The sequence below is a fragment of the Rutilus rutilus genome, assembly GCF_951802725.1.
Source record: "Rutilus rutilus genome assembly, chromosome: 15".
Taxonomy (NCBI): Eukaryota; Metazoa; Chordata; class Actinopteri; order Cypriniformes; family Leuciscidae; genus Rutilus; species Rutilus rutilus.
In genome coordinates this window covers 682,428-699,927 of record NC_140220.1, presented here as the reverse complement: position 1 = coordinate 699,927, position 17,500 = coordinate 682,428, and the positions used below count along the sequence as shown (strand labels likewise).

General features: G+C 37.8%; 1 protein-coding gene across 2 annotated transcripts in view; it reads left to right on the top strand.

The window, feature by feature from the left end:
- Positions 1-17,500, top strand: part of lrfn5b (leucine rich repeat and fibronectin type III domain containing 5b) — a gene marked incomplete at its 3' end in the record, with an annotated part of 20,724 nt that overhangs the window by 3,076 nt on the left and 148 nt on the right. The window contains exons 2-3 of one of the 2 annotated variants that reach the window (XM_084432769.1): positions 11,000-12,417; positions 15,184-17,500. The exon at positions 15,184-17,500 is cut by the window's right edge and continues 148 nt beyond it. In XM_084432769.1, the coding sequence (XP_084288895.1) occupies positions 11,027-12,417; positions 15,184-16,126 (2,334 nt within the window). In that variant the 5' untranslated portion in view covers positions 11,000-11,026. Of the gene's footprint in view, positions 1-10,999; positions 12,422-15,183 lie in introns of those variants that run through there. The other variant, XM_084432770.1, reaches the window with a different exon arrangement.

Sequence of the window (17,500 nt, the reverse complement as noted above, 5' to 3'; positions counted from 1 at the left end):
CTCGGGCGCCACATGATTAACATCGCGCAACATCAGCATCACACGTGCACACGGAACACACATGTAGGAAACCTCGTGAATTACGTCCGTTCAGGCGCGTATTTTTTTTCGCCATGCATGTTAATCAATGAGTGCAGTGCATTCACAACGGGAGCAGGAGCAGCGCGTGAGCGTCAAGTAGGAGCGTCGCGAGCAGTGAAGCGCGTGTTTCGGCGCCGAGTCTATTTGCTGCACTGCTCACGCTCAATTAAAGGGAAAGCACACTTTTGATGGACAAAATAGCCTACATAGGGTTTCACAAAAAAAGTGCCCAAAATGCACAGAATTTGCATGTTTTAACAAGAACTGGAGTAGGCCATGTCAGAAAAGAAGACTAATATTTATAGAAAATGTACCCATTTAAACTTGTTTTATTATTCAGTTTGTACAAGTGATTGCAATAGGCCTGTGTGTGTGTGCATTGAGAAATATCTTTATACTGCAAGGCTATATATATATATATTTTTTTTATATATAATTTTATTGCCATTCCCTGTTTTCATACAGACGTTTAGTTTGCTAAATACATATATAATTTTTTTTATTGGATATTGAATGTGAAAAGGAAATGGTTCTTCCATAACACTGCACTTTAGATGTGTGTGAATTACCCACACCTGGAGTCATTTATATAGTTCTATTTTATAGCGTTTATCTGTTCAAAAAAATATGTAATTTGCAAATTGTACAATGTTTTATTACAGAAAAGATATAAAATAAATATTTGTGTGTGCTGTAAAGTGGTTAGAACAAATGAAATCGGAATCGGCTAAAATCGGTATCGGCAGGTCAAACTTAATGAAAAATCGGAAATCGGAATCGGCCCAGAAAATTGTAATCGGTGCATCTCTAATAAGGAGTAATAGTGAGAGTAATAGTGAGTAATAATGAGTAATAGTGAGTACTAGTGAGTAATAGTGAGTAATAGTGAGTAATAATGAGTAATAGTGAGTAATAATGAGTAATAGTGAGTACTAATGAGTAATAGTGAGTACTAATGAGTAATAGTGAGTAATAGTGAGTAATAATGAGTAATAGTGAGTAATAATGAGTAATAGTGAGTACTAGTGAGTAATAGTGAGTAATAGTGAGTAATAATGAGTAATAGTGAGTACTAGTGAGTAATAGTGAGTAATAATGAGTAATAGTGAGTACTAATGAGTAATAGTGAGTAATAGTGAGTAATAATGAGTAAAAATGAGTAGAAATGAGTAATAGTGAGTAATAGTGAGTAATAAGGAGTAATAGTGAGTACTAATGAGCAGGGACGTGCACAGAAATTTTGAGGGGCAGGGGCTCAAGTGAAATAAAGGGCACTTCTCATAATTACGTTTTTTTTTTTTAACAAAAAAGTATATTAACGCAACTCTGACTTCCTTTAAAAAAAAATTTATTAAAAAAGTTAATCAGTTCACACAGAAACCATGGTCTACTTACTATTCACTAGGTTTATAGAGCAGCAAAGGAAACCATTCCGCAATGTGCATGTTTTGAAAACATTTTCTATGCTACTAGTTTCAAGTATATATTTAGAATAACCTAAATAACTGCATCAAGCAGAGGGGCGTGTTTTACTAATAATTTGTTTATTTTTGCACAAGGCACTACATCATTTTAATTATTTTGGTGTTATCAGAATACATAACACTTTAAAATCAACACAAATATTCATTCTAAACTGAAGAGGGCTGTTGCTGCTATTTTGTTACAGATAGCAAAATCTGCTAATTTATTAATTACTCATAAATAAAAAGTGAATTTATAAATATTGTTATTTTTAATGTTTAATGTTAACTTATTTCTACTCAGTTTTATTTATTAATGTACCAGATGCAGTTACTCAGATTTACTACATTTTTTAGAGTGTATCCTCCATCTGTTTGCATCTGTAGATTTCTTCTAAATTCACCAATTTAGATTTCTACATTTCAGGGGGAAAGACTCTTGATGTAAGTCATTAACTGTATTCTGTGTTCTGTATGCAAATTAGCCGTCAACTAGTTAAAATGCGCACATTTGCATCTAATTGACAGGGCAATGCAGGTAAATAGGATAAACAAAATAACTAAAGCATGTCACCTGGTGGTGATATATGCTTATTTTATTACTTGGCTTGGTTAAATTCCAATGTAGAATGCGGTCTGTTATTTCCATAGACTGTAAAGGTTATTTCTTGATAACAGACCGCTGTGCGGAGTATAACAGACCGTTGCCATGAAAAACAGAGCGTTGCTATGGACTCACAGGATTCTAACCGCAGAGACGGAGCGTACTATTTTCTTTAGCGGAAGCAATACAATCGGGTTTAAATCAATTAACCCTTTTAAATGAATTTTTTGTGTCAAATTAATTATTTATTTGATAGATTTATTTGGGATATATATTATTAACAGGAATATATATTATTTAAAAAAAAAAAAAAAAAAAACACCCCAGAAAAAAGGGCACTTTCTCTCCAGGAATAAAAAGGGCAGGTGCTCAAGCCCCCTTTGATGTCTATGTGTGCACGTGCCTGCTAATGAGTAATAGTGAGTAATAGTGAGTAATAACGAGTAAAAATGAGTAGAAATGAGTTGAAATGAGTAATAGTGAGTAAAAATGAGTAGAAATGAGTAATAGTGAGTAATAAGGAGTAATAAGGAGTAATAGTGAGTACTAATGAGTAATAGTGAGTAATAATGAGTAAAAATGAGTAGAAATGAGTAATAGTGAGTAATAGTGAGTACTAATGAGTAATAGTGAGTAATAGTGAGTAATGAGCAAAAATGAGTAGAAATGAGTAATAGTGAGTAAAAATGAGTAGAAATGAGTAATAGTGAGTAATAAGGAGTAATAGTGAGTAATAATGAGTAATAGTTAGTAATAATGAGTACTAAGGAGTAATAGTGAGTAATAGTGAGTAATAATGAGTCTCTGTATGTTTATTCCTTGAAATGCAGTGGTTTATCTAGTCTTGCAGCTTCACTAGGTTTGTGAATGTTTTGGCTGTAAACGTGTTTGACACGTCAGACCCTAAATTTTGGAAACATTTGTTTCGTTTGAGATAATCTGGTATAATTAAACTAAATTCTGTAGATGTGGATGTAGGAGCAGAAATCATGTTAAAGGGACAGTCCAGCTAAATATGAATATTGTCATCATGTATGACTTTCCTTCTTCTGTTAAACACAAGAGGAGATATTCTGAGGATGTTGGGAATCAAACAGTTTTGATTGACTTCTGTCATATTTTTTGATCGTACAGTGGAAGTCAATGTGACCTGAAACTGACTTCAGTAAACATATATGAACGGCTGCACTGAACAAACGGGTGCTCTTCGGTCAAAACATTTTACATTTATTTATTTATTATTATTTTTCATCGGAATGGTATGAAACTTGGTAAAGGTTTTGGCACTTGCTGTGTGAACACACACACAAAAAACAGGCTTAATGGTCCTGTAAAGAATAGTCCCACTTGTGCTCCTCGAGATCTAAAACGAGCGCATTGGAAATGAATGGAGACGAGTTTCCTCTAGTGGAAGCGTTTGGTACTGCAGCCGAACACACTCTCACTGAAAGATCAGTTTTTGAGATATCAACCTCAAATTTGGAACACAACTTGTTTAGATTTTTGGCTTTGATTTTCTTGCAGTTTTAGAGTAAAACGTGATTTAGAAAATATATATTTCATATAAAAAATTTAAATAGTTTTTTTGTGCATTTTTCATAATAAACGTAAAATTCTGTTACTTTTTTTATATTCACTTTCTAAAACTTTATTCACTTCAGCAATAATCTGCCAAGTGTCGTCTTTGAACAGAGATCAAACTTCAGTCTGTCGCTCTAAAGCATTCAAGATTTACCACAATTTAAACTGGACATTTACTTCAGGTCTATGCTCACAAAGTGAATAAATGAATTATAAATACAGCATAAATATAATTTAGTACCATAAATCCCCTAATTTTTTTTTACAAAATTTAAATAAATAAAAAATCTAACTAAAATATAGTGCATTCATTTCATTGAAAAAAAAAAAGTAAAAAAAATCTGTAATTTTTGACCGACATGCGAAGAGCACCAGAGTTTGTGAATCGCTCATTCGACTGTATCCTCACTGTCCTTCTCCAACGCGAGTGTGTCCACACACACAGGAGATCCGGCATGCGGTTTCTTTCATGGCTCAGTTGGCTTGGAAAAATGGGATATAAAATAGACACAAAAACAGCACATTCACAGCGACGCTTCTGAGGGGAAGCTGAACATCAGACGCTTTGCTAATGCTAATGCTGGCAGCTGGTCTGAAAACACCACACACACACACACACACACACACACACACACTCAATAAAGCGCTGATCGGAAGCTCATTTCATATGCAGAGAGTGTGACATCATCACACGCCTATTAAACACGGACAAAACTCAGTCGGTTTATTACAACATGATTCAATGCATGACACACACTACCAGTCAAAAGTTCTGGATCGGTGAGATTTGTAATGTTTTTAATGTCTTCTGCTCACTAAAGCTGCATTTATTTGATCAGGAATACAGTAAAAACAGTGAAATATTATTCCACTGTAAATCAGCTGTTGTCTATGTGAATATACAGTAAAGTGTAATTTATTCCTGTGATCAAAGCTGAATGTTCAGCATCATTACTCCAGTCTTCAGTGTCACATGATCCTTCACAAATCACTCTAACATGATGATTTGATGATCAAGAAACATTTATGATTATTATCAGTGTTGAAAACAATTATTTACAATTTTATTTCAGATTCTTTGATGAATAGAAAAGAACAGCATTTATCTGAAATAGAAGCTTCTGTAACATTAAACACTACCGTTCAGAAGTTTGGGGTCAGTAAGAATTTATATTTCATTTTTGGGGGGAAAGAAATAAAATAAATCAATACTTTTATTCATCAAGAATTAATTAAATTGATTAAAAGTGACAGTAAAGACATTTATAATGTTACAAAATATTATGTTTCAAATAAATGCGGTTCTTTTGATCTTACTATCCATTAAAGAATCCTGAAAAATAAAATGTATCACAGTTTTCACAAAAGCATGAACTGTTTTCAACACTGATAATAATCATAAATGTTTCTTGAGCATCAAATCCTCATATTAGAGTGATTTGTGAAGGATCATGTGACACTGAAGACTGGAGTAATGATGCTGAACATTCAGCTTTGATCACAGGAATAAATTATACTTTACTGTATATTCACATAGAAAACAGATGATTTACATTAGAATAATATTTCACTGTTTTTACTGTATTATTAATCAAATGAAGGCTTTGGTGAGCAGAAGAGACTCGTTTCCTCAGAATGTCATTCTTTAAAGCCTGGCGTTTTTATGTGACAAAGATGAATCGCTCTGATCTTTGGTGTGTTCGTGTTGCTTATTTCACACATTTTATAGTCAACACGCTCGTCTCCCCCCCCCGCCGTCTGTCAGGGGTCGCTTGCATACTTCACCTTTATTGGCTGTTTTCACACGCAGTCTCACTCTATCGTCTGTGTAACGACCCCGACTCTCCCGATCACAGGCCTGATGTAGGGCAGGTTATTATCATGCGCTCTGAGCGTCCGCAACACCGTGACATTGTCACATCTTCAAAACACACATTCGACGATGGGAATTTCCAAGGTTACAAACGACGGACAGGATGAGAACTGATCTGATGTTTTAGATGTAGACATTCAAACCCCAGACTATAAAATGAAGCGAATGCTCAGGGTTTCTCAGTAGATGCACATCACAGAAAACAGGGAACGTTCTGTTAACAAATGTTCTTCCAGTAACGTTAATAGAACGTTCGTTCAAAGTTATCTGTTCTTTAATAATGTACTCAAAACATTAGGACAAAAACATTATTTATACATCGTTTTTTTTTGTTGACATTCATCAAACGATTTTAAATGTAGCCACTTGTTTCAGAACATTCAAAAGTAACATTCACATAAAGGTTGCAAAATGGAATGTTCACTGAATTATGGAAGCTTGTTTCCGTCACAGAATAAAAAAATAAAAAAGGTAATTGCGACTTTCTCTCACAATTCAGACTTTTTATCTTACAATTGCGTGTTATAAAGTCAGAATTGCGTGTTATAAAGTCAGAATTGCGAGATATAAAGTCAGAATTGCGAGATATAAAGTCAGAATTGCGAGATATAAAGTCAGAATTGCGTGTTATAAAGTCAGAATTGCGTGTTATAAAGTCAGAATTGCGAGATATAAAGTCAGAATTGCGTGTTATAAAGTCAGAATTGCGAGATATAAAGTCAGAATTGCGTGTTATAAAGTCAGAATTGTGAGATATAAAGTCAGAATTGCGTGTTATAAAGTCAGAATTGCGTGTTATAAAGTCAGAATTGTGAGATATAAAGTCAGAATTGCGTGTTATAAAGTCAGAATTGCGTGATATAAAGTCAGAATTGCGTGATATAAAGTCAGAATTGCGAGATACAGTCAGAATTGCGTGATATAAAGTCAGAATTGCGAGATATAAAGTCAGAATTGCGAGATATAAAGTCAGAATTGCGAGATATAAAGTCAGAATTGCGAGATATAAAGTCAGAATTGCGTATTATAAAGTCAGAATTGCGTGTTATAAAGTCAGAATTGCGAGATATAAAGTCAGAATTGCGAGATATAAAGTCAGAATTGCGAGATATAAAGTCAGAATTGCGAGATATAAAGTCAGAATTGCGAGATATAAAGTCAGAATTGCGAGATATAAAGTCAGAATTGCGTGATATAAAGTCAGAATTGCGAGATATAAAGTCAGAATTGCGAGATATAAAGTCAGAATTGCGTGTTATAAAGTCAGAATTGCGAGATATAAAGTCAGAATTGCGTGTTATAAAGTCAGAATTGCGTGATATAAAGTCAGAATTGCGTGTTATAAAGTCAGAATTGCGTGTTATAAAGTCAGAATTGCGAGATATAAAGTCAGAATTGCGTGTTATATAGTCAGAATTACGAGATATAAAGTCAGAATTGCGTGATATAAAGTCAGAATTGCGAGATATAAAGTCAGAATTGTGAGATATAAAGTCAGAATTGCGAGATATAAAGTCAGAATTGCGAGATACAGTCAGAATTGCGTGATATAAAGTCAGAATTGCGAGATATAAAGTCAGAATTGCGAGATATAAAGTCAGAATTGCGAGATATAAAGTCAGAATTGCGAGATATAAAGTCAGAATTGCGAGATATAAAGTCAGAATTGCGAGATATAAAGTCAGAATTGCGAGATATAAATTCAGAATTGCGAGATATAAAGTCAGAATTGCGAGATATAAAGTCAGAATTGCGTGTTATAAAGTCAGAATTGTGAGATATAAAGTCAGAATTGCGAGATATAAAGTCAGAATTGCGAGATATAAAGTCAGAATTGCGAGATATAAAGTCAGAATTGCGAGATATAAATTCAGAATTGCGAGATATAAAGTCAGAATTGCGAGATATAAAGTCAGAATTGCGTGTTATAAAGTCAGAATTGCGAGATATAAAGTCAGAATTGCGAGATATAAAGTCAGAATTGCGAGATATAAAGTCAGAATTGTGTGATATAAAGTCAGAATTGCGAGATATAAATTCAGAATTGCGAGATATAAAGTCAGAATTGCGTGATATAAAGTCAGAATTGCAAGATATAAAGTCAGAATTGCGAGATATAAAGTCAGAATTGCGTGTTATAAAGTCAGAATTGCGAGATATAAAGTCAGAATTGCGTGTTATAAAGTCAGAATTGCGTGATATAAAGTCAGAATTGCGTGTTATAAAGTCAGAATTGCGTGTTATAAAGTCAGAATTGCGAGATATAAAGTCAGAATTGCGTGTTATATAGTCAGAATTACGAGATATAAAGTCAGAATTGCGTGATATAAAGTCAGAATTGCGAGATATAAAGTCAGAATTGTGAGATATAAAGTCAGAATTGCGAGATATAAAGTCAGAATTGCGAGATACAGTCAGAATTGCGTGATATAAAGTCAGAATTGCGAGATATAAAGTCAGAATTGCGAGATATAAAGTCAGAATTGCGAGATATAAAGTCAGAATTGCGAGATATAAAGTCAGAATTGCGAGATATAAAGTCAGAATTGCGAGATATAAAGTCAGAATTGCGAGATATAAAGTCAGAATTGCGAGATATAAATTCAGAATTGCGAGATATAAAGTCAGAATTGCGTGTTATAAAGTCAGAATTGTGAGATATAAAGTCAGAATTGCGAGATATAAAGTCAGAATTGCGTGTTATAAAGTCAGAATTGCGAGATATAAAGTCAGAATTGCGAGATATAAAGTCAGAATTGCGTGTTATAAAGTCAGAATTGTGAGATATAAAGTCAGAATTGCGAGATATAAAGTCAGAATTGCGAGATATAAAGTCAGAATTGCGAGATATAAAGTCAGAATTGCGAGATATAAATTCAGAATTGCGAGATATAAAGTCAGAATTGCGAGATATAAAGTCAGAATTGCGTGTTATAAAGTCAGAATTGCGAGATATAAAGTCAGAATTGCGAGATATAAAGTCAGAATTGCGAGATATAAAGTCAGAATTGCGAGATATAAAGTCAGAATTGCGAGATATAAAGTCAGAATTGCGAGATATAAAGTCAGAATTGCGAGATATAAAGTCAGAATTGCGAGATATAAAGTCAGAATTGCGAGATATAAAGTCAGAATTGCGAGATATAAATTCAGAATTGCGAGATATAAAGTCAGAATTGCGAGATGTAAAGTCAGAATTGCGAGATATAAAGTCAGAATTGCGAGATATAAAGTCAGAATTGCGTGTTATAAAGTCAGAATTGCGAGATATAAAGTCAGAATTGCGTGTTATAAAGTCAGAATTGCGTGATATAAAGTCAGAATTGCGTGTTATAAAGTCAGAATTGCGAGATATAAAGTCAGAATTGCGTGTTATATAGTCAGAATTACGAGATATAAAGTCAGAATTGCGTGATATAAAGTCAGAATTGCGTGTTATAAAGTCAGAATTGCGTGATATAAAGTCAGAATTGCGTGTTATAAAGTCAGAATTGCGAGATATAAAGTCAGAATTGCGTGTTATATAGTCAGAATTACGAGATATAAAGTCAGAATTGCGTGATATAAAGTCAGAATTGCGAGATACAGTCAGAATTGCGTGATATAAAGTCAGAATTGTGAGATATAAAGTCAGAATTGCGAGATATAAAGTCAGAATTGCGTGATATAAAGTCAGAATTGCGAGATATAAAGTCAGAATTGCGAGATATAAAGTCAGAATTGCGAGATACAGTCAGAATTGCGTGATATAAAGTCAGAATTGTGAGATATAAAGTCAGAATTGCGAGATATAAAGTCAGAATTGCGTGATATAAAGTCAGAATTGCGAGATATAAAGTCAGAATTGCGAGATATAAAGTCAGAATTGCGAGATGTAAAGTCAGAATTGCGAGATATAAAGTCAGAATTGCGAGATATAAAGTCAGAATTGCGAGATATAAATTCAGAATTGCGAGATATAAAGTCAGAATTGCGAGATATAAAGTCAGAATTGCGAGATATAAAGTCAGAATTGCGAGATATAAAGTCAGAATTGCGAGATATTGTGCAATTCTGACTTTATATCTCGCAATTCTGAGAAATAAATTTTAAATCTGGACGTTTTGAACGTTCAGATAACATTGAGAAATAATTAATGGGAAGGTCCTTAGAACACGCTTTTGTTATCTGGGACGGTATAATACAATTCCACACATGATTAAACACTCCCCAATTAAACATTCATGATCTTTGCAAAGAACCATTCTAATCAGAACCGAAATGTTATATCTCGTCAAGGACTTTAGAGTCATTCAGAGAAGACGCTTCTCCTCCTGTGCAAGTTAATAAGAAACATGAGTAACTGAAGACCGAGCGAAATCAATGACGCGTCTCTCCATCTGTGTTGATGCTTTTTGTCTTTTGAGACATCAGAATAATTCTGATGAGTCTTTCATCTCAGCAAACACACAGATGAAAGCGTCAACATTATCATATCAAACACAGAGCATGAGCTTTAGTAGAAGTGTCCCCAGAAAGCTTCAGACATGATGTTCTGTGAGAAACATGTATTAAAGATAGCAGAAACACAAAGTCTTGTAGCTCATGTGTTACGCTCCTGAATACACATGTCTTCCTGTAAAATAGACTTATTAATGAATAGAAATTTAAATACATATCGACGACTCGTGGGGTCACATACACATTTTTTTTTACACTAAAATGACTTTTAAAAAAGCTAAATCTGCCCTAACGTTAAAAGGAAAATAAAGGAAATACTTCAATGCAAAACTGAAAAATAAACAATATTCGCTCTGAAACTGCTAGTACATTTCACAAATAATTACTAGGAACACATTGAATTAAAAATAAAGTACAAAAACTGAAATGTTTTTTTTTTTTTTTTTTACAAAACATACTCTAAATCATTTTGTATAGTGTACACTACCATTCAAAAGTTTGATTTGAATTGTTTTAATGTTTCTGGAAGAGTCTCTTCTGCTCACCAAAGCTGCGTTTATCTGATTAAAAATACAGTAAAAACAGTGAAATATTATTCTACTGTAAATCAGCTGTTTTCTATGTGAATATACAGTAAAGTGTAATTTATTCCTGTGATCAAAGCTGAATGTTCAGCATCATTACTCCAGTCTTCAGTGTCACATGATCCTTCACACATCACTCTAATATGATGATCTGATGATCAAGAAACATTTATGATGATTATCAGTGTTGAAAACAGTCATTTTTGTCAATGTCAATGCATTTTATTTTTTCAGGATTCTTTGGGGAATACAAAGTTATTTATTTGAAATAGAATCTTTTGTAATGTCTTTACTGTCACAATGTAACGCTTGCTGAATTAAAGTATTCATTTCTTTCACACTCACATCTTTTCTCACGTTTGCTCCCCCACAGGTTGTTAAACCAACACCAGCGACCCAGATGGAGATGCTACTCGTTTATCTGATGGTTGTTGTAATGGCGTTGAAAGCCCAGAAGATCCAAGTTTGTCCCAAGCGCTGCATCTGCCAGATTCTGTCCCCCAATCTGGCAACCCTGTGTGATAAGAAGGGTCTGTTGTTCGTCCCTCCAAACATCGACCGGCGCACCGTCGAACTCAGACTGGGGGACAACTTCATCACGGGAATCAAGCGCAAGGACTTCGCCAACATGACCAAACTGGTGGACCTGACCCTCTCGAGGAACACCATAGGCTCCGTCACACCTCACGCTTTCAATGACCTTGAGAACCTGCGCGCGCTTCATCTGGACAGCAACCGCTTGACGCACATAACGAACGATACGTTTAGCGGCATGTCGAAGCTTCACCATCTAATCCTCAATAATAACCAGCTCACACACATTCACATAGGAGCGTTTAACGACCTCCTGGCTCTTGAAGAGCTCGATTTGTCCTACAACAACTTGGAAAGCGCGCCGTGGATCGCCATCCAGCTCATGTTTAGCTTGCATACGTTAAACATGGATCATAACATGATTAACTACATCCCTGAAGGAACGTTCTCCGGGCTTCAGAAGCTCAAGCGACTGGACGTCACGTCTAATAAGTTGCATAAGCTTCCGCCCGATCCGGTTTTCCAGCGCGCAGGAGTTCTTGCAACATCAGGCGTTTTGGGTCCGTCGTCTTTCGCGTTGAGTTTCGGAGGGAACCCGCTGCATTGTAACTGCGAGTTGCTGTGGCTTCGCCGGCTGCGCCGCGAGGACGATCTGGAGACGTGCGCGGCGCCACAACATCTCGCCGGACGCTATTTCTGGACCGTCTCCGAGGAGGAGTTCTTGTGCGAGCCGCCGCTAATCACTCGACACTCGCAAGAAACACGTGCGCTTGAAGGCCAACAGGTTTCTCTACGATGCAAAGCCCGCGGAGACCCGGATCCCGTCATACACTGGATCGCTCCCGACGGGAGGCTCGTGTTCAACTCCAGCCGAACCGTCGTCCACGCCGACGGAACGCTGGATATTCTGATTAGCACGGTGAAGGACTCGGGATCTTTCACTTGTGTGGCATCAAACCCGTCTGGGGAGGCTCAGCAAACGGTGGATCTGACCATCACTAAACTCCCGCATTTCACCAACGACACCAGTTTGGTCCAGGAGCCGGACCCGGGATCCTCCGACATCGCGACTTCTGCCAAGACCGAGGCCGGCTCTTCAATAGGCAACACTAAGGGAGGACAGGAGAAGAGAGTCCTGATCTCTGAAATCACAGCTTCTTCGGCTCTGGTGAAGTTCAACTTTCAGCGCAATATTCCCGGGATTCGGATGTTCCAGGTCCAATACAACGGCACTTACGACGACTCGCTAGTGTACAGGTAAGACTGTTGGTTTAGATACACCTGTTAGGCAAGACACTGCATGCAAAACTAGTTTTTTCATGCACTGGTCAGTTTTGAGTTTTGCTTTTATAAAATACACTTTTATCGCACTTTATGTATTTGCTTCTGCAGATTTCCATCTTTAAAAGTTTCTATCTCCACTTCAGCAGCACTTATGAATAAACCTGTAAATGTTGGTGTGTATATCTATATTCTAAAGGATTTTACTGAGGGGTTTGTTTATATATCATTCACCTCATGTTTATTTAACATTTTATTTTTTGATAAAAAGAGAAATCCAAAATTCCCTCTATAAAAACTTTGAACTCTATTATGTCAACAAAATCAAACAAGAATGTTGAATCTGGCTTTATCCACTGTTCAGATTTATGTTCTGGAATTGGTGCATATTTAATTAGATAATGCCTCATTTGCGTATTTAGACGTAACATTTCAGAAAACTTGCAATACCAAATATTTTGCCATTCTAAATGCATTGAATCAACTAAAGAAGTAGAGAGATATCTATTCGTCAAGTCACCTTTATTTATACAGCGCTTTAACAATACAACAGGCCCTATTTTAACGATCTGAAACACAAGTATCAAACGCGAAACGCTAGTAACTTTGTGGGCGGATCTCGGATAAATGACTCTTGCGCGGGACGCTAATCTAAAATGTGTTGGTCTGAAGTCGCTTCATTACTCATAGGTGTGGTTTGGGCGTAACGTGAAATAAAACAATCAGAGCGTCATCTCACATTCCCTTTAAGAGCAGGTGTGCTTGTTCCATGGCGGATTGCTATTATAACGGCGGATTTGCCAGGAGCGGTTCACAGCCGAGGAGACCGACGTTCTCGTCAGGGCCGTAAAACACAGAGAAGTGACATTGGGGATGGAGAAACACACACAGATTAGCTTCGGTTAGACAGGCGTATGATAATTTGGGTAAATGTGTAAGCTAGATTTATGCCTATTTTTTCACATCTTCATGGACACAACAATGATTTCCCTCGTGTGGAATATTTTTCCTTGTAATAATGTATGATTTTCTAAAAATGAGAACTGCTGCTTCTGTGTAGATGAGAGAAGCAAAGTGTGTGTGTGTTGTGCTCACGTATGCGCCCTTAAAACAGCATCTGAATAACGCGCCGCTGACTTTAGACGAGGTTTCTCCTGGTCTGTGGAGGAATTGTTTTCTGAAACTGCAAAATAGCACCAGGGAACGTTTGCGCCGGAACACGCCTCCTCTTTCCGCTGAACCGCCCCCGGGAGCGCAAGTTCATTCCCTAATTTACCGACGTGCGTCTGTGGAGGGAAAAGTCCGCTGTGCGTCGGGTGCGAAATAGGAATGCGTCGCTGTACAAAGTCGATTGCGCTGGGTGCGAGATAGGGCCCTGTGTTTCAAAGCAGCTTTACAGAGATAACAGGAAAATAAAGTTTGTTTCCAGAAGAAAATATCGTCACAGTCCAGCTTAAGTCAGTTCAGTGATAGTTCATTTTTGCTGTAAAAAAGTTATTAATTTAGTTCAGTTATATATATATATATAGCGGCTCTGGAGAAAACCGTGATGTCATTGTCCAGCTCAGCTCAGTTCTCATATAATGGTGTCAATGCAGGAGATCAATAATATTGTTGAATATTAAATATTAAATGTCCCCAACTAAGCAAGACAAAAGCCAAAGGCGACAGTGAAGGAACCGAAATCCATCAGTTTTTCTAAAAGCCCTATTCACCTGTAGTCTCTTGCCTTAAATAATGCAGCGTTACAGAGAACTGTGAATATGGAGTCTGAGCTGCTAAAGCTTCTTTATATAACTTCCATAATTAGTTTGAGTCACGTACGACAGGTTTATGAAGTGTATTTGCTGAAACAGCCTTCTCGCCTCCCAAGCTGCTCAGCTGGCCATACGGGCTATAAAGATGATGTTGGAGGAAAGAAGAAAGAGCATAAACGGAGCAGCAGTAATATCAGCGGTGCGGAGGGTTCAGCGGCTCCGGGTTTGGGAAGGAGAGAGATGCTGTTGCTTTATGGCTTTATGACTGTATTCTGCAGACAAGCTTCACTTGATCACCCTCAGATGAGGAGTAGGGTTGGGAACATTTTATATTAATGAAGTTATATAAAGTTTTGCTCCGTTAATGTTCCTCACATGTGCATTCCTCTGCCGTCACAGACAGAATGCAGTGTTTCCTCAACTGCTACAGCGATTTTCCCGAATGAATGATTCTTATGAGTTGATTTGTTTTAATGATTCAAACACACACAGCGGGATGAGTGCAGTCTCCCCAATTCCTGAACGAATGAGATGTTTTTTTGGTAATTAAACCTATTTACTGTTGTCCCGTTGGACGCAGTTACTGATCGGTTTGTTCATGATAGCATGTAGGTAAAGATACACATTATTAGTTTTGTCTGTCGTACTTTCCTATGAGTTAAAGCCGTAAATCGTTGGACTGTATTTATGCTGCCGCTAAAAAGATTAGGTGTGTTAACAGACTTTTTATGGAATTTATCCAACTAAAATGAAAAATGTAATGTTCAAGGCCTGTCTTCCCATCCTCGGCCACCCAATGCAAGACATTATAAATGCATCTTTATTTAGTATTTAAAGGGCACTTTTTCTTTCTGGAATTTTCACGACTCACACAAAACGGTTCACGAATTGTGCCGCTCCTTCAGTGTTAAACTAGCTTTGCACTTTCATTAGTTCCAGCCGATGTGAAATGCATGTTTGTTGATGGCTGTTTCTCTCTTTGCAGAATGATTCCCCCGACCAGTAAAAGCATCACGGTCAACAATCTGGCGGCAGGCACGATGTACGACCTCTGCGTTCTGGCGATCTACGACGACGCCATGACCACGCTAACGGCCACGCGCGTGGTGGGCTGCGTTCACTTCTCCACGGAGCCGCAGTACATGCGCTGTCACTTCATGCAGTCGCAGTTCCTCGGCGGCACCATCGTGGTGATCATCGGCGGCGTCATCGTAGCATCAGTCCTGGCGTTCATCATCTTCCTCATCGCGCGCTACCGCGTGTGCCAGCCCGACGGCGCGGATAAGGGAGTGGAGCTAGGCGACATGCGCTCGCAGTCTCAGGTTTGCGGCGTCATCAAGTCCATGTCTAAGCAGATTCTGGGTCCGGATGCCTGTCGGAAAGTGTCGCCGGAGTCGGAATCCATCCCGGCTAAACCGTCGAATTGCACCGTTAGCACATCCGCGGCTAGCCATAGCTGGCATCCGGCGTCCCCGAGTCCATTGCGTTCGGTGCGCGACACGCAAATCAACATAGAGCCGCCGGACAACTCCAACAAGAACAACTCGGCTAAGGTTCATCACACGACCGTACGACCGTACTCGACCATGGAGACGCCGGATAACTCCAAGAACAACTCGGCTAAGGTTCGGCCCACGGTACGCGCGTACTCGACTATGGTGACGCCGGCGTCCCGAAGAGCAAAGCTCCAGAACCTGCACCAGTACAAGACGGTGCCGGTGGGATGTGTTCGGGTTAGCCGACGTCACTCCCTCAACGTAGAGACATGTAAACACCCGTATACGGGTCTGAAGCATCCGCCCGCGAGCCTGAGCCGCTCCAAACGCAGTTTATCCGTGAGCGGGGGGGATATTCCCAAGATGGCCGCCAGCGAGAGACCGAGATCGGCTCTGACCCAGTCGGAGTGGGTTCTGGAAAGCACATTATAATGGAGGATTTTGCACTTCACTTCTGTGGTTTGTGAGTGGCGTTCCAGGGACACCTGACGTGTGTATTACACTGCAAATGATCTGTCGTGTTTCTTTCAGCACAAATATCGAAACATTCTTAAATCAAGATATTTAGTGGAGAAGAAGCAAAATGGCTGAAAAATCCCTCAAAATTAAGTGATTTTAATTTTAAACAAGTTACACAATGTCAGTGCGAAAAAACTCTTAAAACTGTTTTGGGAGCAGAGACTTAAGTTTGGTCTCATTTTAAAGAAGATTGGGAGATTATTGTTGAAGTAAAAAAAAAAGGTTTAAAAGGTAAAACCAAACGTTATATAGGTTTAAGGTTATGAAAATGATTTATGAACATTATTTTATATCAAATGTATATTTTATGAAACATGTCAACTCTAAAACTGCTAGAAAATCAAAGCTGTAAATCTAAACAAGTCGTGCTCCAAATTTGAACTTAAATATCTAAACATTCTTAAATCAAGATATTTAAGAAGAAGCAAAACGACTGAAAAATCCATAATTCAAAGAGAAAATTATTTTTCTGACCCCATTGGTCGATATTTGTTCTTCTTTTAAGCAGATTTTCATACATTTTTAAAGGGGTGGTTGATTATGATTTGACTTTTCTAACTTTAGTTAGTGTGTAATGTTGCTGTTTGATCATAAACAACATCTGCAAAGTTACGACGCTCAAAGTTCAAAGCAAAGGGAGATATTTGCTTTTACAGAAATCGCTTTTTAAGGACTACAACAAACGGCTGGTAGAGACTACACCACATTCCTCCCGGGTTAGTGACATCACCAACCCTAGAATTTACATAAACCCCGCCCCCTGAACACGATTTATAGATTATCAAGACAGAATATGCTAATCAATGACTAGAAGATAACTACACATCAGCTGCATAAGTTCATCAACTAACCATTCAGAAATGTCCTGTTGCTTCTACATGTTGTCACTTCTTCTTGAGTCTCTCCTGCTGTTGAAGCTCCGCCCCCTGTGCTGGGAGCAGCAGCTTTTATTTGCATTTAAAGGGACAGACACAAAAACGGTGCGCTTTGCTCACCCTCAAAATGTGACAACTTTAACATGCTATATATAAATATCTGTGGGGTATTTAGAGCTAAAACTTCACACACACACTCTGGGGACATCAGAGATTTATTTTACATCTCCTTTAACATAAGGGCATTATCCCACCCCTTTAAGACTTAATATCTTCAGTCATGTTTCTTCTCCAGTAAATGTTTCAGGATGTTCAGATGTTTGTGCCGGGAAACGAGACAGAAACTCTGAGGAAGAGCGTGATGTGTTGCGGTGTAGTCTCAGACTTTAAGATCGGACACAGATCGAAAGTT